The sequence below is a fragment of the Ranitomeya imitator genome, chromosome 3, assembly GCF_032444005.1.
Source record: "Ranitomeya imitator isolate aRanImi1 chromosome 3, aRanImi1.pri, whole genome shotgun sequence".
NCBI classification, from domain to species: Eukaryota; Metazoa; Chordata; class Amphibia; order Anura; family Dendrobatidae; genus Ranitomeya; species Ranitomeya imitator.
The window spans coordinates 371600384-371627901 of record NC_091284.1 but is presented as its reverse complement, the minus strand read 5'-3'; the positions used below and the strand labels follow the sequence as shown (position 1 = coordinate 371627901).

The following is a 27518-nucleotide window of genomic DNA, read 5'->3' as shown; positions in this document are numbered from 1 at the left end:
ACATGCAAAAGTTGCCTCACACAAAACTTGCATATACTCAAAACGCACTACAAATAAAACTCGCCATGCGCAAAACTTGCTACACTAAACGGTCACATGCAACTCGACACAAAAAGTTGCTACACGCATGTCGCCACACAAAAGTCGCTACATGCATGTAGCCACATGCAACTCAACACACACAACTTGACACATGAAACTCGCCCTAAAACACACACAAGTCTGGTATTATCCTTCAAAAATAAAAATCTGATTAATAAGCAGACAAACTACAAGAGCAACAAATGTACCATGTAGGAAATACGGCAGCTGTCAGTCACATGACCTGTCTATTATGTGTATGTGTGAGCTAATATATACAGGGGAGATGACACACGTATATACTATATACAGGGGAGATGACACACGTACATACTATATACAGGAGGAGATGACCGGTATATACTATATACAGGAGCAGATGACCGGTATATACTATATACAGGAGGAGATGACAGGTATATACTATATACAGGAGCAGATGACCGGTATATACTATATACAGGAGGAGATGACACATAGGTATATAGAGGAGATGACATACAGAAAGTATATACTATTTACAGGGGAGATGACATACAGGTATATACTATATACAGGAGATGACACGTGTATACTATATATAAGGGAGATGACAAACATGTATATACTGAGGGGAAAAAGAGGTGTGAGGTGAAAATGAGGTGTGTGAGTGCAAAATGAGAGGAGTGAGGGAAAATAGTGGAGTGATCGGAAAATGACAGATGTGAGGTCGAAATGACAAGTGTTAGGGGGGAATGAGAGGCGTGATGGGAAAATAAGAGAAGTAAGGTGCTATAACTAACCACAGATGTTTACTATGCCCAGGCAACGCTGGGCTCTTCAGCTAGTAAAAAATAAAACTGAATAAAACAATTTCTTTCAAAAGGAAGCTTTATAGTCCTCACCGAGGGAATTATCCAGTGAATTACTGTCAATCATTTGCCCAGTTGATATGTGGGCCTTTATTAGTCTACAAGAGTTATAAAGCAAAGCAGTTACATTCCAACAAATAGTAGCTTAAAGCAATAGCTACATAGTAATAAAATACAGGGAATAAAAGGTATTTACAGCAGTACTCATAAAACAGTCCAAAAAACAAAAAATAAATAAGGTGGTATGCTAATTTAGTCTTTTACAGAATTTTTCCAGATGACTCTGAAAGAAAGAAAAAAAAAAAAAAAACATTAAATTTTATTGTACTATATCCCTTTAATAAACAATTTAAAAAAAACAACAACTTAAAATGTTATTCCCATAATAGTTCCTTAGTGGGGAGTCATAAGATAGGGGGGGGGGAGGCGACGTTCAAACATGTGAATAGCCCTTTAGGGCTACGTTCACATTTGCGGCTTTGGACGCAGCGGCGTCGCCGCAAAACAACGCACGCGTCATGCTTCCCTATCTTTAACATTGGGGACGCATGTGCGTTCGTTTTCATGCGTTTTGCGACACATGCGTCCTTTCGACGCACCTGGCAGTGCGTTGCAAACGCAACATGTTGCATTTTTTCTGCGTCCAAAATTTTTAAAAAAACGCTTGAGTCGCACTTGCTTTGTATTTGCGTCGTCGAAACTTCAAATCCTCCATTGAAGTGTATTGGCAACGCAGAAGACGCAAGTACTTGCGTTGTTGTGCGTTGTAGGACGCATGCGTTCTGTACTTTAAAAATAGAGAAACTGAAAAGACCCTATATATTAAAAAAGGGTTGAACGCATGCGTCAAAAATGCATGCGTTCTACTTGCGTCTTGTGTGTCGTGCGTTGCGTCCACGACGCTGCGTCCAAAGCCGCAAATGTGAACGTAGCCTTAGAAAGAAAAAAAAAATGCATACTTACTGATAAAAGTTTAATATTTTCAAACGCTTTCCGGTCTAGGTTGCGCAGGTTTATACCATCCATGTCATCAGCAGTCAGACGAATATTCTGTGAGCAAAGAAATCATGTTTCAAGTCCAAGTCTATTGGTGACACAGCTAGAGATGCATACACAGCTTAAGTTTACCGTTCCATTTTCTGTAGGCAAATTGATGAACAAGTCACTCATTCCTGCTAATGGACTGCCATTGGCTGAGAAGGTATAGACCGGTTCTTGCATTGCAGGTGTTCGAAGTGCGGGAGTCTTAAACACCCTTAAAAACAAAAATCGTGTTATTAAATAAGCCCTCCCTCCCATGAGATTTTATTCTCTTAACATCTTGCCGTCATCACATTATATAGCACTGTGTACTTACAATTGCTCATTTTACCTTTCTACCCAGTTAATTCTTCTCCTTTCTCTGCTCTATGTAGAAACAGGAAATATCTTGCCCCTGCCGAAATCATCCCCTGACCCAGTTGCTCTACTTCTCCTCTTTGGCAGGGACGTTTGCAGTGACTTATGAGCCATACAGAAGAAAAAAAACAAAAAACGACCTCCTGTTTCTACATAGTTTTTTAATCTCATAATGTCATAGACCAAATGGAGAAGTATAATTATCTGGGTAGAAAGGCAAAATTAGCAAGTGTACGCACACAGTGTTATAAACATTATTGCAATACTAAAAAAATAAAGCTTTTATGGGATGAGTGCTTCCATAAGTTATTATGAACAGAAGAGAAAAAAAAAAGTTATTTTATGTAATTCATGAGTTTATTGGTCCAAACCAAAAAGGTAGAATTTAAACACTAACAATGTGAATTACATTTAGTTCCCCTAAAGTGTGTGACTTGAAGAGGACCTTTCACCAGTTTCAGCATGGTCACATCATAAAATAGTGGCTGAAGAGCTGAGTAAAACAGATTTTTAATTTTTTCCTCTCTGTTGCAGAGATATTAGCGTGTAAAGTTGAGATTATGATGTTAATAGTTGGAATGGGCGTTACCAGAGATTTGTCTCCGGGAGCATTTACTCCTTTCCCTGAATCTGGTTCACCAATCATAAGCAGGATTCATGCAAAGCAAGAAAAAGCAGCTACTTTCACACTTCCGTCTTCCAAATCTGCACAGGATCCGTCAAGACGTTGAAATGACGGATGCTGTGCAGATTGTGGAAAACGTTTTTCCGCTGCGTAAATGCATACACAACACAAACCGGGGGGGGGGGGGGGGGGGGGGGGGGGTTTGTGAGAAAAAAAAAAAAAAAAATATCGCAGTAGTTGGAGCGCCTCCAGACACAGGGCCACGAGTTTTCGGTACCGGGCCTCTCTGGTTCAGTTCTGAGGCTGTCACGGTGGCTAGACCCGGTCCGTGACCCTGCTAAGGGGCGTCCAATAAAAGGGTGATAGGAGTCTGTCAAGGTTTTGTGACGCCACCTGTGGTGTTTGGTCAGGGTGACCGACGCTGCTGTGGGGTCTGCTGGGGCGATGGAATGGCAGCTGGATGGTATACCTTCCCACAGGTGAAGTATATCCTCAGGGCTTCCCAGTAAGGTAGATGGTGATGGTGTGAGGTTCAGTCAATAATGAGGACACAAGGTTGCAGTCTCTTTACCGAAGACTTCAGGATCCTCAATCCAGAGCACGATTAACAGGGCTATCTGAGACCGGCCGGTCCGATGGGCACATCCAGAGTTCCCTTTGCAGGTGGAAATCAGTGCCTACCACTAGCGCCTGTGTGTTGTAGTGCTACCCTGCTGAGCATTCGGAATAGCCCTCACAACTGCTGTTCTCGTTCGTTCTAATTCTCTCTCGCTTGTTCCAGATGTTACTAGTTTCTCGTCCCCCAGGTATGTTATGGCTAGGACGCACCCGTATGACGGGTAGACTCTGAGCTCTTCCGGGACCCTAGAGACGCCCCTCTCCACGCGTTGCCCCCTATGTCTTCGTAGGAAATTTAAGGTAGACAGCCAACCTATTATTAACTGTCCTGCGGAGTTCGAAGTAAGGCCTAGAGTCAGTTACTCCCGCGGTGTTCCGGCCACGCGCCTCAGTAGGATGTTGCCTCGGTCTAACGGCACGACTCCTACTGGTTCTCCTTTGTGCTTGATCTCGTTTCTCACTGTTCCACAATACCCTTCGTTTCGTGTCTCTTTCTTAGGATACCACCGCGGGGTGTGCAGGCGCGGTTCCGTTACATTCTGCTCTGTTCGCTAGGCACCTGCCAGGTTCCCACGCCTGACAGGGACCCCCCCCTGTGTCTTCTCCCTGCAACACCCCCTGCCACGGGATGTTGCCTGAATCCAACCCAGTCAGCTTCTGACTAACTTCCTATTCAACCCCTAGTTTTACCAGTGTGAGGAGGGGCCCAATAAATAAAGCCCTTTTCTCCCCCTAGTGGCCGGAGTGTGAAGTGTAATGTGTGCTGGTGATACCTGGTCGGCAGAATTCCTTCAGTGCCATCAGACGTACCATCACTCCCCTTAGTGGCAGAGTGTCATACTGCAACGACCAGATCTCTGGGGTGCTGCATATTCTCACCTACCGGCGTTCCCGCGCAGCGATGCTCCCGGCAGCTAGCGTTCCTAGTACTACAATGCGAAATCTCCCGAGACCGCGAGATTTCGTAATGTACTAGGAATGCTAGCTGCCGGGAGCATCGCTGCGCGGGAACGCCGGTAGGTGGGGTTAGTGCGATTTTTTATTATTTTTCACATTCTATCTTGTTACTATTGATGCTGCATAGGCAGCATCAATGGTAAAAAGAGAAACAGCGAGCGAGAGAGAATTTCACTGACGGGAAATTCTTCCACGCATGCTCTTTGAAAAGGCGGGACCAGTCGCTGGATTCCTGCTTTTCACAGGCAGCGACGCATCCTGCGCCCATAGGCTTCCATTGTAGCCAGTGACGGGCAGCACAGGATGCGTCGCTGACCGATTTTCCGACGTGCAGAAAAAACGTTCCTCTGAACGTTTTCTCTGCCCGACGGACAGTTTTTTTCATGCAGGCTCCAGTGAAAGACGGATGAAACGGATGGCCATCCGTCACAATCCGTCGCTAATACAAGTTTATGGGAAAATGCAGGATCCTGCACATTATTTTTGCAGGATCCTGCATTCTCAAAAAATCGACGGATTGTGACGGGAGCTGAAAGACTGAAGTGTGAAAGAGGCCTTACTCTTCACTGATCTCTGCAGCTACTGTGTAGAGGTACAGAAGAGCTGAGTTATGCATCAGCTGTGCAGACTCCAGCTGTATTTTCTTGGTTATATTGAATAGATGTGACGGCTATCACCCATTCAAACTTGCCTTATTCCGTTTGGAGGTGCGGGGCAGCTTTTTTTCCCATTTCTATGTATCATTACCAACACTTCCCAGACTTCATCTCACAGTTGTGTCAGCTTTGACCTCTCCACCAGCACAGATTGCTGTAAAATGAGATCTGACAGGGTTGGTAATGACAACTCAACTCTGCACAGTAGTAATTAGTGAGGAGAAGTGGGCGTGTTATTTTCTCCCCTGTATGACACCACCTGTTTCCGATTGGTCACCCTCATGCAGGGGGATGAAGCCCCAAAAACAATTCAGTGGTAACACCCTTCTGAACTATAACAATTTAAAACCTAAACTTGATAATCTAATATCTCTACTTCAAACTACATTCTGCCGTGCTTAAACTGGTCAGGGGTCCTTTTCAAAGGGAATTTATCACCAGATTTTTGCTATGTAAAAACAATAGATTAAAATGTAAGCCAGGTAAAGAAAAAAATATATATATTCTACACAAAATTCATGAATAACGAGTGGCATTTTCAAGAATTTAGCATCAAAAAAGGTTGACAAACACCACAAAACAACAAAGTGGAAAAAAAAAAAAAAATCAACTGATAGATCAGGCTTCAAGTCTTCATGGTTCATTAGCTTCTCTACATCTGTAAATGCACACCCAAAAACTAACTCTATGCATATCTTGCTCTATTAAAAAAAAAAAAACTGTCAGCAGGTTTTTGCCACTTAATCTGAGAGCATCATGGACAAAGACCCTGAAGCAAGTGATGTATTACTTATTAGGATGCTTAGTGTAATTTTTATAAAATCACTGTTTTATCTGCAGATTATAACAAGAGGACTATTTGACCTGATGCGAGGTAGTTTGACTATGCACCCCCACCAGTGATTATGTACAGTGAACACAGAAAGCTGCAAGTCAGTGTTGTGGATGGGGTTATACAGAACTCAGCATTCAGAGAACTCAGATTTGCAGCAGATAATGCTGTGATTTTATCAAAGCTGTAGCAAACAGTACAGTAAGTGACAGTGCTGAAATCGTGGTCTCTCACCAACATCATGATGCCCTCAGATGTGGTAGCAAAAACCTGGTTACAGAATCCTTTTAACCCCTTTCTGACATCGGGCATAATAGTACGCCAATGTAGGACTCCCTCCCTTTGATGTAGGCTCCGGCGCTGAGCCCACATCTTTTCCAGCACGTCAGCTGTTTTGAGCAGCTGATATGTGCCTCTAACATCTGCAGGTGGAGTCGCGATCCACCAGCGGCAGTTAACTATTTAAATGCCACAGTCAATCTGTGACAGCATTTAACGCACGCTTCAGGCAAGCATGACGGAAATCCCACCCATCGATGACACCATCACATGATCGCGGGCCACCGATGAGTCAGCATGACAACCAAAGATCTCCAGCAGACCTCTATGGTTGTCATTGCCAGATTGCTATGAGAGCTGCCCGGTGGTCGGCGCTCAAAGCAAGTGAACAATTTGCTACATACAGGCAATGATCAGATTACTTGTATATAGCAGGAGCCGATCGGATTATGGCAGCTTCTAAGCCTCCTATGGAGACTATTGAAGCATGCCAAAAGTAAAAAAAAAGGTTGTAAAAATATTTACATTTTTTTTTTAAAATATAAAAAGTTCAATCACCTCCTTTTCGCCCCATTCAAAATGAAAAAACAAAAAACAAACAAAACATATTTGGTATCGTCGCATTAAAGGGACACTGTCACCTGGATTTGGAGGGAACAATCTTCAGCCATGGAGGCGGGGTTTTGGGGTTTTTGATTCACCCTTTCCTTACCCGCTGGCTGCATGCTGGCTGCAATATTGGATTGAAGTTCATTCTCTGTCCTCCATAGTACACGCCTGCGCAAGGCAAGATTGCACCTTGTGCAGGCATGTACAGGTCCTTCTCAAAAAATTAGCATATAGTGTTAAATTTCATTATTTACCATAATGTAATGATTACAATTAAACTTTCATATATTATAGATTCATTATCCACCAACTGAAATTTGTCAGGTCTTTTATTGTTTTAATACTGATGATTTTGGCATACAACTCCTGATAACCCAAAAAACCTGTCTCAATAAATTAGCATATTTCACCCATCCAATCAAATAAAAGTGTTTTTTAATAACAAACAAAAAAACCAACAAATAATAATGTTCAGTTATGCACTCAATACTTGGTCGGGAATCCTTTGGCAGAAATGACTGCTTCAATGCGGCGTGGCATGGAGGCAATCAGCCTGTGACACTGCTGAGATGTTATGGAGGCCCAGGATGCTTCAATAGCGGCCTTAAGCTCATCCAGAGTGTTGGGTCTTGCGTCTCTCAACTTTCTCTTCACAATATCCCACAGATTCTCTATGGGGTTCAGGTCAGGAGAGTTGGCAGGCCAATTGAGCACAGTAATACCATGGTCAGTAAACCATTTACCAGTGGTTTTGGCACTGTGAGCAGGTGCCAGGTCGTGCTGAAAAATGAAATCTTAGTCTCCATAAAGCATTTCAGCCGATGGAAGCATGAAGTGCTCCAAAATCTCCTGATAGCTAGCTGCATTGACCCTGCCCTTGATGAAACACAGTGGACCAACACCAGCAGCTGACATGGCACCCCACACCATCACTGACTGTGGGTACTTGACACTGGACTTCAGGCATTTTGGCATTTCCTTCTCCCCAGTCTTCCTCCAGACTCTGGCACCTTGATTTCCGAATGACATGCAAAATTTGCTTTCATCAGAAAAAAGTACTTGGGACCACTTAGCAACAGTCCAGTGCTGCTTCTCTGTAGCCCAGGTCAGGCGCCTCTGCCGCTGTTTATGGTTCAAAAGTGGCTTTACCTGGGGAATGCGGCACCTGTAGCCCATTTCCTGCACACGCCTGTGCACGGTGGCTCTGGATGTTTCCACACCAGACTCAGTCCACTGCTTCCTCAGGTTCCCCAAGGTCTGGAATCGGTCCTTCTCCACAATCTTCCTCAGGGTCAGGTCTCCTCTTCTCGTTGTACAGCGTTTTCTGCCACATTGTTTCCTTCCAACAGACTTACCATTGAGGTGCCTTGATACAGCACTCTGGGAACAGCCTATTTGTTGAGAAATTTCTTTCTGGGTCTTACCCTCTTGCTTGAGGGTGTCAATTATGGCCTTCTTGACATCTGTCAGGTCGCTAGTCTTACCCATGATGGGGGTTTTGAGTAATGAACCAGGCAGGGAGTTTATAAAAGCCTCAGGTATCTTTTGCATGTGTTTAGAGTTAATTAGTTGATTCAGAAGATTAGGGTAATAGGTCATTTAGAGAACCTTTTCTTGATATGCTAATTTATTGAGACAGGTTTTTTGGGTTATCAGGAGTTGTATGCCAAAATCATCAGTATTAAAACAATAAAAGACCTGACAAATTTCAGTTGGTGGATAATGAATCTATAATATATGAAAGTTTAATTGTAATCATTACATTATGGTAAATAATGAAATTTAACACTATATGCTAATTTTTTGAGAAGGACCTGTACTACGGAGGACAGAGAATGAACTTCAATCCATTATTGCAGCCAGCGGGTAAGGAAAGGGTGAATCAAAAACCCCAAAACCCCGCCTCCATGGCTGAAGATTGTTCCCTCCAAATCCAGGTGACAGTGTCCCTTTAAGAATTGCCCGATCTAGCAATATAAAAAGATAGTTAACCTGATCGCTAAACGGCATAACAAGAATTAAAATGCATTAAAATGCAATAATGAGCGATCAAAAGATCGTATCTGCACAAAAATGGTATCATTAAAGACGACAGCTCGGCACGCAAAAAATAAGCCCTCACCCAACCTGAGATCACGAAAAATGGAGACGCTACAGTCTCGGAAAATGGTGCAACTTTAAAAAAAATAAATAAATAAAACTTTGGAAAAAAAATTTACCACTTAAATAAAAAAAAGAATCTAGACATGTTTGGTGTCTATGAACTCGTAATGACTAGTTATGAGCGAACATGTTCGGCTCCCTCCTTATTCGGCAAGCTATAGCGCTTAGCGAAGAAGCTGCAGCGGAAACCGGGATACCCGGAGCGCTCCGATTAACAGGTTTCCGGCGACGCAGCTGCATGTGTCTCGGCTGTGACAGTCACAATACATGCATGGAGAGCCTGTGTTGTGACTGTCACACTGCCGCAACATGTGGCTGCGGCGCCGGAAACCTGATTAGAGGGAAGGGAGCCGAACATAGTCGCTCATTTCTAGTAATGACCTGGAGAAACATAACGGCAGGTCAGTTTTAGAATTTATTGAACATGGAAAAAAAAAAAACAAAAACGTAGGATTGCACTTTTTTTTGCAATTTTACCGCACTTGAAATTTTTTTCCTTGTTTTTCAGTACACGATATGTTAAAACCAATGGTTTAGTTCAAAAGTACAACCTGGCCCACAAAAAAAACTAAAAAAAAAAAAAAAGTTATGGCTCTGGGAAGAAGGGGAGCAAAAAAATGAAAATGCTAAACCAAAAATACCTCTGGTCGTTAAGTGGTTAATATTGGACAGATGCACAACGCCTTATGGAATCTATATGGTTTTCTTGGAAGCTGTTATGCCCAGCATGCTACTAGTTTCCCCATGCCTGATGTAAGATCAGGTGGGAGACCACAATTATTATTTAGCAATAACCTAACCGTGCTCTTTGAGGGAACAAAGCTGCCCACAATAAGGGTTGAAACGTCACCACATTACAGGAGAACGCAAGTTGCTAATGAGCTGGAAAAAGTGGTAGAATTGTAATTACCTGGTGTCAATTTTAGGTGTGATCATTGGAGTGTATCCCACCACTGAAGAGTCTTGCAGTCTGCTGCTAGAAGGTGTTGCACGGGTTCTTTTACTTGTTCTGCAAAAAATTAAAAAAATTCAGAAATACTATTCCAAATTATTAAAGTATTAAACATTTTAATGCGGTCAAAAAAACCCAAAACAAACACAAGCTGCCATTTAGAGGTCATCCTTGTTATCTACTGATATGTGCCTGACATCGGAAAAATTTTAGATGTTCAATGTTCTGCTTCATGTTTATGAAGTCGCAGTAATACGTTTATTACCAAATGTGCACGTAACATCTTCCTAACACTTTTTTTTTTAAAATTCCCATCAACAACAATTTTTTACATCGTTTACCGTATATACCTGTAACTTTTCAGAACAAGCAGTGGGGTATGTACATGAGGAACACTATATTTGGCCATTACACTTGATTGGTTACATAACAATAAAAATTTGGATAGGGGTGGGAAAAATAACCAGATAAGAAGCAGATGTAAATCCCAGGAACAGTCATATACACATCTGAATAGGATTACAATTTAAATCAAAAGGCACAATACATACGATATGGTTAATTTTGTATTCCTTTGATCACATGGAATTATTGAACGTGTTGGGGCAAGCAACACAGTGAAATACAAAATTAACTATTTTATCAACTGCTCTAAAGCAGTGATCTATTACACAGTATGCCCTTGCCCCCAAAATATGTCGGTCTGACCACCCGTCAACTCAAGGTCAGTATACGGGAGAATGTTAATGGAATAACTGCTGCTCAGAATGAAGGGGACATCTCCATGCTTAAAACAATACCCAAATATTTTGAAATATATCATAACTGTGCTCTTCAGCATTAAGGGTGAGGCAAAGACAGACTTGTCCCCTCTATGTGTGGGGGCATTGCCAGAAGCTAGCACAAAAAGAAACTACCGTAAGTGGATATGGGCTTTGAACTCTATCCATCCCCAAGGCTTAAATGAAAACATCTGCTTTTATTCACTTTCTCTGACCACCCAGTCATCCAGCTGGGTTTTTGTTTTTTTTTACTGACAATTTTGTCTATTTTATCTATTGTGAGTGTTTTAGATCATATTGTTTAAATATCCGTTATTAGGAGTCTATTCAATTACATTCATTAATATAATTTATTTTCATATTTCTTTCTTTAGTCACTAATCTATTACCGTAAGGTACCCTGTGGTGACTATCAGAACCAGTTTAGTCTTTATTACCCTCATTCCATCCTGAGACATCTTCCATTCAAGGTATCCCGTTACAGTCACTGGATGATCCTCACTATATGGACGCTAATATGGCTCTATTAAGTATTTTGTAATTATTTTATTATATAACCAATAATTTTGAAAACCTTATTACTATTACATATTCTCTAATATTAATTGTAATCTATTTATTAATATGCATTATTCACTAATTAATTTTACTCATACTTATGTATATATATATATATATATATATATATATATATATATATATATTTATATAGTAGACATTACAATTCATTCAATTCAATCATTTTTACACATTTTTCGTCACCTGGTATCATAGTTGCATATTTTTCATGCATCACTCATTACATTCTATGCGGTATGTGTTACACACATTAACGGTATATACTAGAGAATAAACCAACCCAATTATAAGCGGAGACCCCTAATTTTGCCACAAAAAAACTGGGAAAACGTATTAACTCTGATATAAGCCTAGGGTGGGAAATGCAGCAGCTACTGGTAATTTTCAAAAATAAAAAAAGAAACTAATAAAAGTATAATTGAGACATCAGTAGGTTAATTGTTTTTGAATATCCATATTGAATCAGGAGCCCCATATAATAATCCATACAGTTCATGATGGGCCCTATAAGATGCTCCATAGAATAATATGCCCCATATGCTGCTCCATAAAGATTGATGGCCCCATGAAGATGCTACATAGAATAATACGCCCCATATGCTGCTCTATAAAGGTTGATGGCCCCATAAGAGGCTCCATATGCTGATGCGATTAAAAAAAACAAACAAAAAAACAAATAAAAAAAACAACTCACGTCTCGTTGCTGGGAGCCAGGTACCGGTGTCCTGAGCAGGTAGGGACACCGACGACGCGCTATGGGGGCCGGGTGCCGGTGTCGCCGCTGGCTCAGGCCCCCGGCACTTGCGATATTCACCTGTCACCGTTCACCCGCTGCTGTGTCTTCCGGGTCTCTGCAGTGACTGTTCAGGCAGAGGGCACGCATTAAACACGTCATTGCACCCTCTGACCTGAACGTCACAGCCAGAGGGTCATACTAACCCCTCCTGGTGCGGTCTCTGCAAGTCCCTGTGTTCAGCGGTCATGTGATACCGCTCATTAAAGTAATGAATATGCGCTCCACACCTATGGGAGTGGAGGCGCGTCCATATTCATTACTTTAATGAACGGTTCCACATGACCGCTGAACACAGGAAGAGCTGCATGCGCCAGGGACCATCTGAGAACCAGGGACGTGCAGAGACCACATCAGGAGGGGGTGAGTATGATGTGACAGCCGCCACTCCCCCTCCCCCACCGACCCCCTGGGACAATGACTCGAGTATAAGCTAAAAGGGGCACTTTCAGCCTAAAAAAAAAAAAAACTGGGCTGAAAATCTCAGCTTATACTAGAGTTTACACGAGTATATATATATATATATATATATATATATATATATATATATATATATATATATATATATATATATATATATATATATATATATATATATATATACATATACACAGTGGGGCAAAAAAGTATTTAGTCAGTCAGCAATAGTGCAAGTTCCACCACTTAAAAAGATGAGAGGCGTCTGTAATTTACATCATAGGTAGACCTCAACTATGGGAGACAAACTGAGAAAAAAAAATCCAGAAAATCACATTGTCTGTTTTTTTATCATTTTATTTGCATATTATGGTGGAAAATAAGTATTTGGTCAGAAACAAACAATCAAGATTTCTGGCTCTCACAGACCTGTAACTTCTTCTTTAAGAGTCTCCTCTTTCCTCCACTCATTACCTGTAGTAATGGCACCTGTTTAAACTTGTTATCAGTATAAAAAGACACCTGTGCACACCCTCAAACAGTCTGACTCCAAACTCCACTATGGTGAAGACCAAAGAGCTGTCAAAGGACACCAGAAACAAAATTGTAGCCCTGCACCAGGCTGGGAAGACTGAATCTGCAATAGCCAACCAGCTTGGAGTGAAGAAATCAACAGTGGGAGCAATAATTAGAAAATGGAAGACATACAAGACCACTGATAATCTCCCTCGATCTGGGGCTCCACGCAAAATCCCACCCCGTGGGGTCAGAATGATCACAAGAACGGTGAGCAAAAATCCCAGAACCACGCAGGGGGACCTAGTGAATGAACTGCAGAGAGCTTGGACCAATGTAACAAGGCCTACCATAAGTAACACACTACGCCACCATGGACTCAGATCCTGCAGTGCCAGACATGTCCCACTGCTTAAGCCAGTACATGTCCGGGCCCGTCTGAAGTTTGCTAGAGAGCATTTGGATGATCCAGAGGAGTTTTGGGAGAATGTCCAATGGTCTGATGAAACCAAACTGGAACTGTTTGGTAGAAACACAACTTGTCGTGTTTGGAGGAAAAAGAATACTGAGTTGCATCCATCAAACACCATACCTACTGTAAAGCATGGTGGTGGAAACATCATGCTTTGGGGCTGTTTCTCTGCAAAGGGGCCAGGACGACTGATCCGGGTACATGAAAGAATGAATGGGGCCATGTATCGTGAGATTTTGAGTGCAAACCTCCTTCCATCAGCAAGGGCATTGAAGATGAAACGTGGCTGGGTCTTTCAACATGACAATGATCCAAAGCACACCGCCAGGGCAACGAAGGAGTGGCTTCGTAAGAAGCATTTCAAGGTCCTGGAGTGGCCTAGCCAGTCTCCAGATCTCAACCCTATAGAAAACCTTTGGAGGGAGTTGAAAGTCCGTGTTGCCAAGCGAAAAGCCAAAAACATCACTGCTCTAGAGGAGATCTGCATGGAGGAATGGGCCAACATACCAACAACAGTGTGTGGCAACCTTGTGAAGACTTACAGAAAACGTTTGACCTCTGTCATTGCCAACAAAGGATATATTACAAAGTATTGAGATGAAATTTTGTTTCTGACCAAATACTTATTTTCCACCATAATATACAAATAAATTGTTAAAAAAACAGACAATGTGATTTTCTGGATTTTTTTTTCTCAGTTTGTCTCCCATAGTTGAGGTCTACCTATGATGTAAATTACAGACGCCTCTCATCTTTTTAAGTGGTGGAACTTGCACTATTGCTGACTGACTAAATACTTTTTTGCCCCACTGTATATATATATATATATATATATATATATATATATATATATATATATATATATATATATATATATATATATATATATATATATATATATATATATATATATATATATATATATATATATATATAGATAGATAGACACACTAGCCGTTTCCAGCCAGCTAACGCTCGGCACGCTCATTGCTATCCAATTAACGCTGGTGGCGATTATGCAATTAAATGTACGTTTATCTTGGCTGAAGTGGTACTGTGTGGGGACGGAGCCTCGTGTGGTAATGTGTGGGGACGGAGCCTCATGGGGTAATGTGTGAGGACGGAGCCTCGTGTGGTAATGTGTGGGGACGGAGCCTCGTGTAGTAATGTGAGGGGCGGGATTATGTGTGGTAATGGGGTGGGGGCAGAGGAACTGTGCAGGGGGCGGGATTAGCGAGTGATCACGATGCCTCATATATACAGATTTTTATATGTATAACTATAAATGTATTTTTTTTTTACATTATTTTTTGCATCACAACACATTTTAGTTCTCCATTGCTGTACCCATCATTAATTTTGCCATCCATCACATTTAATTCACATTCATTACAACATATATTCTTTATTTTTGATTTCTTTAATTGTCTATTTCTTTATTTATCATTATATTTTTTCATTGGTACTCTTTACTCACTAACCCCTCACATATTCTTGTTCCTTAGTTGAGCCACCTCATTTATCATACTTTATTATTGTCACTTATTCCTTCTATATAATAGAATTTTAGAATTTTCCCATAAAATATACACATATACATATACACACACACACAATTGTCTAAGGGTCACTTCCGTCTGTCTGTCCTGTCTGTCACGGATATTCATTGGTCGTCTGTCAAGGAAATCCAAGCCGCTGATTGGTCGCGGCAAAACAGCCACGACCAATCAGCGACGGGCACAGTCCGGAAGAAAATGGCCGCTCCTTACTCCCCGCAGTCAGCGCCGGCATACTCCGGTAACCGCTCACACAGGGTTAATGCCGGCGGTAACGGCCCGCGTTACGCTGCGGGTAATGCACTCCGTTACCACCGCTATTAATCCTGTGTGACCAAGTTTTTACTATTGATGCTGCCTATGCAGCGTCAATAGTAAAAGGATCTAATGTTACAAATAAAAAATCATTATATAGTCACCTTCCGCCGCCTTTCCAGCTCCTCGCCACGCTCCGGTAACCGCTCCATGCAAGTGCAAGCTCTGGTGCCAAGGATGGTATGCGACAAGGACCTGCCATGACGTCACGGTCATGTGACCGCGACGTCATCACGGGTCCTGCGCTACCAACCCTGGGACCGGAAGCTGCCGAGTGTACCGCACACAGGCGACATGACTACAAGGGCTTCTTCGGAAGGTGAGTATATGTTTATTTTTTAACCTGTGACATATGTGGCAGGGCAATATACTACGTGGCTGGGCAGTATACTACGTAGCTGGGCAATATACTACGTGGCTGGGCAGTATACTACGTGGCTCTGTGCTGTATACTACGTGGACATGCATATTCTAGAATACCCGATGCGTTAGAATCGGGTATGTATGTATGCATGCATATATGTATGTATGTATGTATATATGTATACATACATACATACATTACACACATACACTAGATGGTGGCCCGATTCTAACGCACCGGGAATTCAAGAATATGTACAGTATGTATGCATATAGCCGAAACATAGTATGTAGCACAGGCCACGTAGTATATAGGAACCATGTAGTATATAGCAGACATGCAGTATATAACACAGGCCACACAATATATAACACAGGCCACACAATATATAACACAGGCCACGCAATCTATAACAGGCCACGCAATATATAACACAGGCCACGCAATATATAACACTGGCCACGCAATATATAACACCGGCCACATAGTATATAACACTGCCCACGCAGTATGTAACACTGGCAACGTAGTATATAGCAGCCACGCAGTATATAACAGCCCTTGTAGTATATAGCAGTGTGGGCACCATATCCCTGTTTAACCCCTTCATGACCTTGGGATTTTTCGTTTTTCCGTGTTCTTTTTTCACTCCCCTCCTTCCCGGAGCCATAACTTTTTTATTTTTCCGTCAATTTGGCCATGTGAGGGCTTATTTTTTGCAGGACGAGTTGTACTTTTGAACGACATCATTGGTTTTAGCATGTCGTGTACTAGAAAACAGGAAAAAAATTCCAAGTGCGGTGAAATTACAAAAAAAGTGCAATCCCACACTTGTTTTTTGTTTGGCTTTTTTGCTACGTTCACTAAATGCTAAAACTGACCTGCCATTATGATTCTCCAGGTCAGTACGAGTTCATAGACACCTAACATGTCTAGGTTATTTTTTATCTAAGTGGTGAAAAAAATTCCAAACTTTGCTAAAAAAAAAAAAAAATTGCGCCATTTTCCGATACTCGTAGCGTCTCCATTTTTCGTGATCTGGGGTCGGTTGAGGGCTTATTTTTTGCGTGCCGAGATGACGTTTTTAATGATAGCATTTTGATGCTGATACGTTCTTTTTATCGCCCGTTATTGCATTTTAATGCAATGTCGCGGTAACCTAAAAAACGTAATTCTGGCGTTTCTAATTTTCTTCTCGCTACGCCGTTTAGCGATCAGGTTACTGCTTTTTTTTAATTGATAGATCGGGCGATTCTGAGCGCGGCGATACCAAATATGTGTAGATTTGCTTTTGATTTTTTTTTTATTGATTTATTTTGATTGGGGCGAAAGGGGGGTGATTTAAACTTTTATATTTTTTTCACATTTTTTTTAACTTTTTTTTTTTTTAACTTTTGCCATGCTTCAATAGCCTCCATGGGAGGCTAGAAGCAGGCACAACTCGATCACCTCTGCTACATGGCGATCCAGAAATGGAGGTGTGCTGTGAGCGCCGACCACAGGGTGGCGCTCACAGCCACCGGTGATCAGTAACCATAGAGGTCTCTAGGACCTCTATGGTTACCATCCTGACGCATCGCCGACCCCCGATCATGTGACGGGGGTCGGCGATGACGTCATTTCCGGCCGCCCGGCCGGAAGCGGTAGTTAAATGCCGCTGTCTGCGTTTGACAGCGGCATTTAACTAGTTAATAGGTGCGGGCAGATCGCTATTCTGCCCGCGCCTATTACGGGCACATGTCAGCTGTTCAAAATAGCTGACATGTCCCGGCTTTGATATGGGCTCACCGCGGAGCCCTGCATCAAAGCAGGGGATCTGACCTCGGACGTACTATCCCATCCGAGGTCAGAAAAGGGTTAAAAAAAAGAAAAAATAAAAATAGTTAAACTCACCCGCCGGCGTCCAGCGAAGCTGTCCCGATACACGCGCTGCTGCCGCCAGCTTCCATTCCCAGCGATGCATTGCGAAATTACCCAGATGACTTAGAGGTCTCGCGAGATCGCTAGGTCTTCTGGGTAATTTCGCAGTGCATCTCTGAGAACGGAAGCTGGCGGAAAATGCGCAAGCATCGGCGGACGACGGAAGATTAGCAGGTTTTTTGTTTTTATTATTTTTAACATTAGATCTTTTACTATTGATGCTGCATAGTAAGAAGTTGGTCACACAGGGTTAATAGCAGCGTTAACGGAGTGAGTTACCCGCGGCATAACGCGGTCCGTTAAAGCTGCCATTAACCCTGTGTCCGCGCTGACTGGAGGGGAGTATGGAGCGGGTGCCGGGCACTGACTGGACGGAAGTAGGGAGGTACTAATTCTCAGCCAGACTGTGCCTGTCGCTGATTGGTCGCAGCCGCCAATCAGCGACACGGGATATCCGTTACAGACAAGCGGAAGTACCTCTTAGACAATTAGATAGATGTATCCAGTAACATCTCCCATTCAGATGCAATAGTATATGGTCTCCTCCTCTACATAGATATTTGTACATGTGCAATCACATTCTTATCCCATGGACTTTTATACTCTTACTAGATGGTGGCCCGATTCTAACTCATCGGGTATTCTAGAATATGTATGCGTAGTGTATAGCGCAGCCCACGTTGTACATTGCGCAGCCCACGTTGTACATTGCGCAGCTCACGTAGTATACAGCACACAGCCACGTAGTATACAGCACAGAGCCATGTAGTATACAGCACAGAGCCACGTAGTATATTGGCCAGTCACATAGTATATTGGCCAGTGACGTAGTATGCACCATATCCATGTTAAAAAAAAAAAAAAATTAAAATAAAAAATAGTTACATACTCCCCTTCTGGAGCCTCTGGATCGAAGCGTCCGGTTACCGATGCTCCTCGTGTGCTCCGGTCTGAAGATTGAATTGCGGTCTCGCGAGATGATGACGTAGCTGTCTAGCTAGACCGCACGTCATCATCTCGCGAGACCGCACTGCATGCAGCAGTCACCGGGGCGTCGCGAGGAGCATCGGTAACCGGCCGCTTCGATCCGGAGGCTCCAGAAGGGGAGTATGTAACTATTTTTTATTATTTTTCACATTAGATATTTTTACTATTCATGCTGCTTAGGCAACGTGAATAGTAAAAAAGTTGGTCACATAGGGTTAATAGCAGCGTTAACCGAGTGCGTTACACCACGGTCAATGCTGCCATTAAGCCTGTGTGAGCGCGGGAGTACAGAGCGGGTGCTGTGACCGGAGGGGAGTACGGTGCGGGCGCTGTGACCGGAGGGGAGTACGGAGCGGGCGCTGTGACCGGAGGGGAAGAAGGAGTGGCCGCTGACTGCGGGAAGGAAGGAGCGGCCATTTTCTTCCGGACTGTGCCCGTCGCTGATTGGCTGTAGCTGTTTTGCTACGATCAATCAGCGACTTAGATTACCATGACTGACAGAGGCCACGACCAATGAAAATCTGTGACAGACAGAAGGAAGTGACCCTTAGACAATTATATAGTAGATATCCCAGTGTCTCCCTATCAGTTAGTCTGCAGGCAGTGCGATCCTCCTGATAGCACCTGCCACTTTCACTTTTCAGGACCTTCCCTTCTCACACACAACTCATGACATCACCCTGCACAATCACCACAGGTTGGGTGGAACGCACACCTGCACTGCATTCCGCGTGTCCTCACGTCATCCGATCGCAGTGTCACGTGGGGTGGGAGTGTGGAGACGTACGTCATGCCACGCCCATACCAGCGCTCATTAGCCCCTTATCCCTTTTAAACTCTTCTCTTCTTAAATGGGAAAATGACCATATTGAGTATTTAGGTATTCGGCTGACACTCTCAGCAGATAAAATGCTATCATTGAATTAGGAGTCTGAGGAAGAAAATCCAAACTCACATGTTACGCATGAAAAAACACGAACTATCACGGCTGGGCAGGACTGCATCGGTGAAAATGTTCATTCTCCCACAAATACTGTATTTGTTCCCCAATCTCCCCATCATATTCCCAATGAAAAAATTAAAAGATTCAAGCAATGATTTTAAAATACATTTGGCAAGAGAGAAAACCCAGAGTCCAAGCGGACACGCTTTACATCCCTATGAGTAAGGGTGGCCTAGGGTGCCCCTCAGTGGTCCGGTACTACAGGGCCGCATTATTTGAACAGTTACGATTCATGTGGAATAATGATGATGATCGGCACTGGATAGCAATTGAAAAACATTTGATGAGAACCTCCAATGTCTCAGCTTTTTACCATGCACATCAAACTAAAGTCCCTAATAGAAACCTAAAAATGTCCCCAACAATAGACGCGGCTCTGGAGCTATGGAGAGTGCTGACTAATAAATTAGGCCTTATACAAACCGCATTCCTCAAAGCTCCTATAGAGACACTGGAGCATTGTATCCCGGACCTCAAACTTAAAAATTGGAATTTACCCAAAACCACCTCAATTGGGAACTTGTATGAGGGGGAGGAATTAATTACTTTTACATCATTGCGAGATAAATACGATGTTCCTCAAAGGGATTTTTACAAATATTTGCAGATCCGGCATTTCCTAACTGAAAGGAAAAAACAGATGCCTGCACCGACATCTAAACTTTACTCTATGCTGATGAACCCGACATCACAGATTAGGGCGCTGTCCACAAGCTACGACTGTATGTTGGAGAATACCCTGCCCTCTCTAACTACATACCTGCAAAAGTGGGAAAAAGACCTAAACTGCACATTCACACCGGATCAGTGGAGGGCATCCTTCTTAATTATTGGAAGCCAATCTAAATGTACTAACCACATAGAAAATGCAAGGAAATTGTTATATCGGTGGTATTTCACTCCCAGTAGATTGTCTAGGATGTTCCGCAGTTCCCCAGACACGTGCTGGAGGTGTGGAGACCCCTGTGCAGACATGTTACATATATGGTGGAGTTGTGACAGAATTAGACGTCTGTGGGAAGCCATAGATCATCTGATGTTCCAGATTTGTGGTATACCGGTGAATCTTAATGCACAGCAGGCGTTACTCGCTATTGATTTGGACTCGTTTCCCTATGAGTTCCGTACAGTGATTGTACATAATATTGTAGCAACAAGAATCAAAATTGCTAGTTACTGGAAAAACTCCAAATGCCCCTCACTGCCCGAGGTCGTATCACTGATCAACGAAAATTGCCTATCAGAAAAAATAATCGCTACATCTAATAATAATATAGCTCAATTTCATTAAAAAAAAATGGAACAATTGGTTATCTTTCCGTTAAAATACCGTTCTTAAATAACTTTGCAGATTCGCATATAGAGAATGCGATTGGATAGTTATTGTAATGTCACCATTTCCCCTATCCTCTTCCCTTCCCTAATCCCCATAACATTGTGTTAATTATTAAGAATTTAATGTCAATAAGATGTAATGCTCGACACAATTTGTAAATAAATAAAAATTTATGTTTCAAAAAAAAAGAAAAAAGAAAGATGAGAAAAAGGTTATATTATACTCACCCAGGGGCAGTCCCGCTGCTGGTCCGGCCCGATGGGCGTCGCGGTCCAGGGCCTCCAATCTTCATCAGATGAAGTCTTCTTCTTGTCTTCACCCCGCAGCTCCGGCGCAGGCGTACTTTGTCTGCCCTGTTGAGGGCAGTGCAAAGTACTGCAGTGCGCAGGCGCCGGGAAAGGTCAGAGAGGCCCAGCGCCTGCGCACTGCAGTACTTTGCTCTGCCCTTAACAGGGCAGACAAAGTACGCCTGCGCCGGAGCCGCGGCAAGAAGAGAAGAAGAGGACATCATCCTATGAAGATGGGAGGCGCCGGGCCTGGACCGCGACGCCCATCGGACCGGACCGCCCCTTGTTGAGTATAATGTAACGTCTTTTTCTCATCTTTCAGGATACATCGGGGGCTTATCTACAGCATTACAGAATGCTGGAGATAAGCCCCTGATGCCGGTGGCCTTGGCTCATACAATTTTGGGGGTGAGACTCCCTTTTAGTATAACTATTATACATCCCAGCAAAGAAGAGCAGTACTCTGATTTCCAAAAAGTGAAAAACTGTTTTTATTATAACTACATATACACCATGTATGTCTACACTACCATAGAATTGATACATTTTTTAACGGCATTCCTTGTATTTTATAGTCCACAATGGTCTGGACTCTGGTTTACACAGACCATTTGATGCCGCTTTATCCCTTTTTGGATTATACATACCAAGATATTTTTGACTATACTCACCTCGTAGCGCTAGTACTTGCAGCAGAAACTCTAGCTTTCCTCGCAGTGCCAAGTCTTTTAGTGGAAGCTTTAGTCTGATAAAATACAGCAAAGAATGAATTAGTAACTTGCATTTTAATTATTAAATCTTAATAAAAATAAAAAAAACACTATGCACCATTCTCAAAGCTCGTTGCCTAGGTTTATGTGGCCAATCTAAGCAAGGAGCACAGCACTTAAAAGTGATGCTCTGAAGCTTGCTGTATAGGACCAGCTTCGGAACCCCTGCACTCCTCCAATGTGGCAGAGGCAATGTCATCACTGCTTGCAGCAAGGGAGCACACATAATTCAGGCCAGAGGCTCAACAATCCCACTGGTCCAAACTATTAATCATCGGAAGCAGTGTCTCCCCAGGGAAGCAGGGAGCGGAGTGTGGCGCTCCTGAAGATACAGTATGTGACGCGGTGACGTCACCGCTGTGCTCTGCTTTACAGCCGGCGCTGACAGTCAGTGCAGGGAAGCTGACGGCGGGAGACGTGACAGACATCGGAATGTGAGTATGTACTGTATTTTTTTTTTTTTTTACTTTTACAATGGTAACCAGGGTAAATATCGGGTTACTAAGCGCGGCCCTGCGCTTAGTAACCCGATATATACCCTGGTTACAAGTGAACACATCGCTGGATCGGCGTCACACACTCCGATCCAGCGATGACAGCGGGTGATCAGCGACCAAAAAAAAGTTCCTGATCATTCCCCAACGACCAACGATCTCCCAGCAGGGGCCTGATCATTGGTCGCTGTCACACATAACGAGATCGTTAGCGGGATCGTTGCTACGTCACAAAAAGCGTGACGTTGCAACGATATCGTTAACGATCTCGTTATGTGTGAAGGTACCTTTAGGGGTACGAAAGATGGCCAGTGGCAACTTAAAGACCACAGACTATTAGCAGGGGATTTGAGAAGATAAACATGTCTGCTTGTAAAAGGGGTTTATGAAAAGGTCACAAAACTATTAGCGCTGTACATACCCAGCAGACTCATGTACAAAGAGAACGTTAGTATGAGGACTCAGAGTGATGACTTTGATGTGGAAGAATGGTTAAGTCGTTCTGATAATTATATGCTATTGTTATTACATGCTGAAAAATCATTTGTATGTTTTAGCTATTACATGTAGCAAGAGAATAAACATTAGATTTATCACTTTACTAGCTGCTAAAATCATTTCCTGCTGGTTTACTTTGGCCTTTTCCCCCCAAAAGACGAGCACCCCATGCTTTCTGAGGACAAAACAAGAGCAAAGGATGCATTAGGACCTGAAAACTCACATTTGTTCTTTGTTTGAGTACAGTAGAGACAGGAATATTTTCCACCATTTCTTCAACAGACTTGACCTTTTCCTTCTTTGCTGTATGTAGCAATAAGAAAAGAGATAACTTATTAGCAGACCTGCACAATTTAAATCCAGCACTACTCACCCTCCACTTGTCTCTCCGGTTAATTTATACTTCACCATGTCTATACCGTAGGTGATCATCATATTTTGTCGACATTCTGTAATGCACTTTATTACATGGGACCTATTTGCTATAATTGTGGGCATATTCCATGTGATTTCTGACATGCATTATTTGTCTGTACTTTTGAACTAGTGTCACTATCTTCATATGTTGTATATTTCACATGGTGCGTTCAGCGGGCACGTCAAAACGCCACACGGGGACGCAGCCGCATACAACACATGTCCCTGTGTACACAATGTTAAAGATAGGTACGCAGGATGGATGCGGATATGAAGGTAAGAAGACCGCAGCACCACGTTGCGTACGCAAACGCTAGTGTGAAACCGGCCCTATCAAACCTTTTCCATATGTATATATTGTTGTTGACCATTTCATAAATTATTTTATTACTTTGGTTATCCCCTTAATGTCTTTCTTGATTTAGATTTCTTTTCATATTTATATTGATATTATTAGATAGACATTTATTTTTAGGTTATATTTTCTGTTTTGTTAGGGGAGTTGAGTAATTATCATACTTGGTGGAGAATTTTTGTAGGTTATTAAATCTGTTACATGTTTGAAAAGTCTCAAAATATAAAAAAAATATATATTAAGCCTGACATCAAATGATCCATTAGAGTAGTTCTGCAGACAGATATACATATATACTCACATATACCAATTATCCTCTCCTTTGGCTCTGAATTACAGATATATAGATAGATATAGATAGATAGATAGATAGATAGATAGATAGATAGATAGATATAAATAGAGATAAATAGATAGAGATAGATACACACACACTTTGTGTTTCTAGCTTTTATCTAATAATTGTCTAAAGGTACCGTCACATTAAGCGACGCTGCAGCGATCTAGACAACGATCCCGATCGCTGCAGCGTCGCTGTGTGGTCGCTGGAGAGCTGTTACACAGCTCTCCAGCGACCAACGATGCCGGTCCCCTGGTAACCAGGGTAAACATCGGGTTACTAAGCGCAGGGCCGCGCTTAGTAACCCGATGTTTACCCTGGTTACCAGCGTAAACTTAAAAAAAAAAAAACACTGCATACTTACATTCCGGTGTTGGTCCTCCGGCGCTGTGCTTTCCTGCACTGTCAGCGCCGGCCAGCCGTAAAGCAGAGCGGTGACGTCACCGCTGTGCTTTACGGCTGGCCGGCGCTCACAGCCAGTGCAGGAAAGCACAGCGCCGGGGGACAGACACCGGAATGTGAGTATGTAGTGTTTGTTTCTTTTACGTTTACGCTGGTACCCAGGGTAAACATCGAGTTACTAAGCGCGGCCCTGCGCTTAATAACCCGATGTTTACCCTGGTTACCAGTGAAGACATCACTGAATCGGCGTCACACACGCTGATTAAGCGATGTCTGCGGGAGGTCCAGCGACGAAATAAAGTTCTGGACTTTATGCTCCGACCAAAGATGGCACAGCAGGATCCAGATCGCTGCTGCCTGTCAAACTAAACGATATCGCTATCCAGGACGCTGCAACGTCACGGATCGCTAGCGATATCATTCAGTGTGACGGTACCTTAAGGGTTACTTCCGTCTTTGTCACGGATATTCATTTGTCGCGGCCTCCGTCTGTCATGGAAATCCAAGTCGCTGATTTGCTGCGACCAATCAGCGACGGGCACAGTCTGGAAGAAAATGGCCACTCCTTACTCCCCGCAGTCAGTGCCCGGCGCCCGCATACTCCCCTCCAGTCACCGCTCACACAGGGTTAATGCCGGCGGTAACGGACCGCGTTATGCCATGGGTAACGCACTCTGTAACGGCTGCTATTAACCCTGTGTGTCCCCAACCTTTTACTATTGATGCTGCCTATGCGGCATCAATAGTAAAAAGATCGAATGTTAAAAACAAAAACAAAAAAAACCCTGCTATACTCACCCTCCGTTGTCCGACGATGTGCTCGCGCCGGCCGCCATCTCCCGTTCCCAGAGATGCATTGCAAAAATACCCAGAAGACTTAGCGGTCTCACGAGACCGCTAAGTCATCTGGGTAATTTCACAATGCATCCTGGGAACGGAAGATGGCAGCAGCCACGCTCATATCGCCGGAGCTTCGGTGGATCCCATGGGGTGAGTATATAACTTTTTTTATTTTAATTAATTTTTTTTTTTTTTTTAAAGGGATATGGTGCCCACACTGCTGTATACTATGTGGGCTGTGTTAGATACCGCGTGGCTGCTATATACTACCTGGGCAGTGTTATGTACTGCATCGTGGGCTGTGTTATGTACTGCGTCGTGGGCTGTGTTATGTACTGCGTCGTGGGCTGTGTTATGTACTGCGTCGTGGGCTGTGTTATGTACTGCGTCGTGGGCTGTGTTATGTACTGCGTCGTGGGCTGTGTTATGTACTGCGTCGTGGGCTGTGTTATGTACTGCGTGGCTGCTATATACTGCGTGGGCAGTGTTATATACTACGTGGCTGCAATATACTGCGTGGCCTGTGTTATATACTGCGTGGCTGTTATATACTGCGTGGGCAGTGTTATATAGTACGTGGCTGTGTTATATACTGCGTGGCCACTGATATATTGTGTGGCCTGTATTAACGCATCGGGTATTCTAGAATATGTATGTATATAGCAGCCACATAATATATAGCACAGGCCACGTAGTATTTGTCTGCTATATACTACATGGCTCCTATATACTACGTGGCCTGTGCTATATATTATGTGGCTGCTATATACATACATAAATACATATTCTAGAATACCCCAGCGTCAGAATCGGGCCGCCATCTAGTTTTTTTAATAAGCAGGGCAATACAGCGTTTTGTCCAGACAAAACATTTTTGTCAATTAAATTGGCATTTGTGAAGGAGCGCTCAGGTAGGAAAGCGTCCACATATTTATTCATCTAAAAGAGGTCCTGATTGGTAAACTTCATAAGGACAACATGCCAGTCTTGAATGTCTTTTCTGTGAAAATCAAAGTGTAAAGCAATATGCGGCTCCTTCTAAGCAGAGTACTGCCGGCCGCTCATGCTCAGTCACTTCTTACAGAAACTATGCTGGGCAGAAATCAGAACTGTGCCAAGAGTGACTGAGCACGTGTGACCAGCACATGGCATCAAACTAAATAAAATGTATAACTTCACTGGACAATTCTTACACCAGTCATTAAAAAAAAATAAAAAAAATCAAACATTCCTTATTTATAAACTAACTAGATGGTGGCCTGATTCTAACGCATCAGGTATTCTAGAATATGTATGTAGTCTATTTATAAAGATTTCAGAATAATGTAATTTACACACAGGATTCGGCCGGCCGCGACCAATTAGCGAAGCGTGGTTCAAATTCCGCGCCAATTCACGGGCGGACTGCGCCTGTCGCTGATTGTTCAGTGAAGCCAGTGCCGGCTCCAGGTTTTTGAGGGCCCCGGGCGAAAGAGTCTCAGTGGGCCCCCCCTCTAACAAATACCATGGTTCATGATGCACAGATACAGCAGAGAAATATAGCACAGCCCACGTAGTATATTGCCCAGCCATGTAGTATATACCACAGCCAAGTAGTATATAGCACAGCCCACATAATATATAGCACAGAGATGTAGTATGTAACAGCCACGTAGTATATAACACAGCCCACGTAGTATATAGCAAATGTGGGCACCATATCCCTGTTAAAAAAAGAATTAAATTAAAAAAAATAGTTAGATACTCACCCTCCGTCGGCCCCCCGGATCCAGCCAAGGCATTTACCGATGCATTGAGTACATGCATAGGCAGCATCAATAGTAAAAAGTTGGTCACACAGGGTTAAAAGCAGCGTTAACGGAGTGCGTTACACCGTGGCATAACGCGGTCCGTTAACGCTGCCATTAACCCTTTGTGAGTGCTGACTGGAGGGGATTATGGAGCGGGCACTGACTGCGGGGAGTAAGGAGCAGCCATTTTGCCGCCGGACTATGCCCGTCGCCGATTTGGTCGCGGCAAAACTGCCACGACCAATCAGCGACTTGGGATTTCCG

General features: G+C 43.1%; 1 protein-coding gene across 2 annotated transcripts in view; it reads right to left on the bottom strand.

The window, feature by feature from the left end:
• Positions 1 to 994: 994 nt before the first annotated feature.
• The window catches only part of CDCA8 (cell division cycle associated 8), a 44086-nt gene continuing 17562 nt past the window's right edge, over positions 995 to 27518 (bottom strand). For both annotated transcript variants that reach the window (XM_069756912.1, XM_069756913.1), the window contains exons 6-11: positions 23334 to 23413; positions 22020 to 22093; positions 9980 to 10078; positions 2061 to 2187; positions 1896 to 1982; positions 995 to 1215 (exon numbers count right to left, since the gene is read on the bottom strand). In XM_069756912.1, coding sequence (XP_069613013.1) covers positions 1180 to 1215; positions 1896 to 1982; positions 2061 to 2187; positions 9980 to 10078; positions 22020 to 22093; positions 23334 to 23413 — 503 coding nt within the window. In that variant the 3' untranslated portion in view covers positions 995 to 1179. The remainder of the gene's footprint in view (positions 1216 to 1895; positions 1983 to 2060; positions 2188 to 9979; positions 10079 to 22019; positions 22094 to 23333; positions 23414 to 27518) is intronic.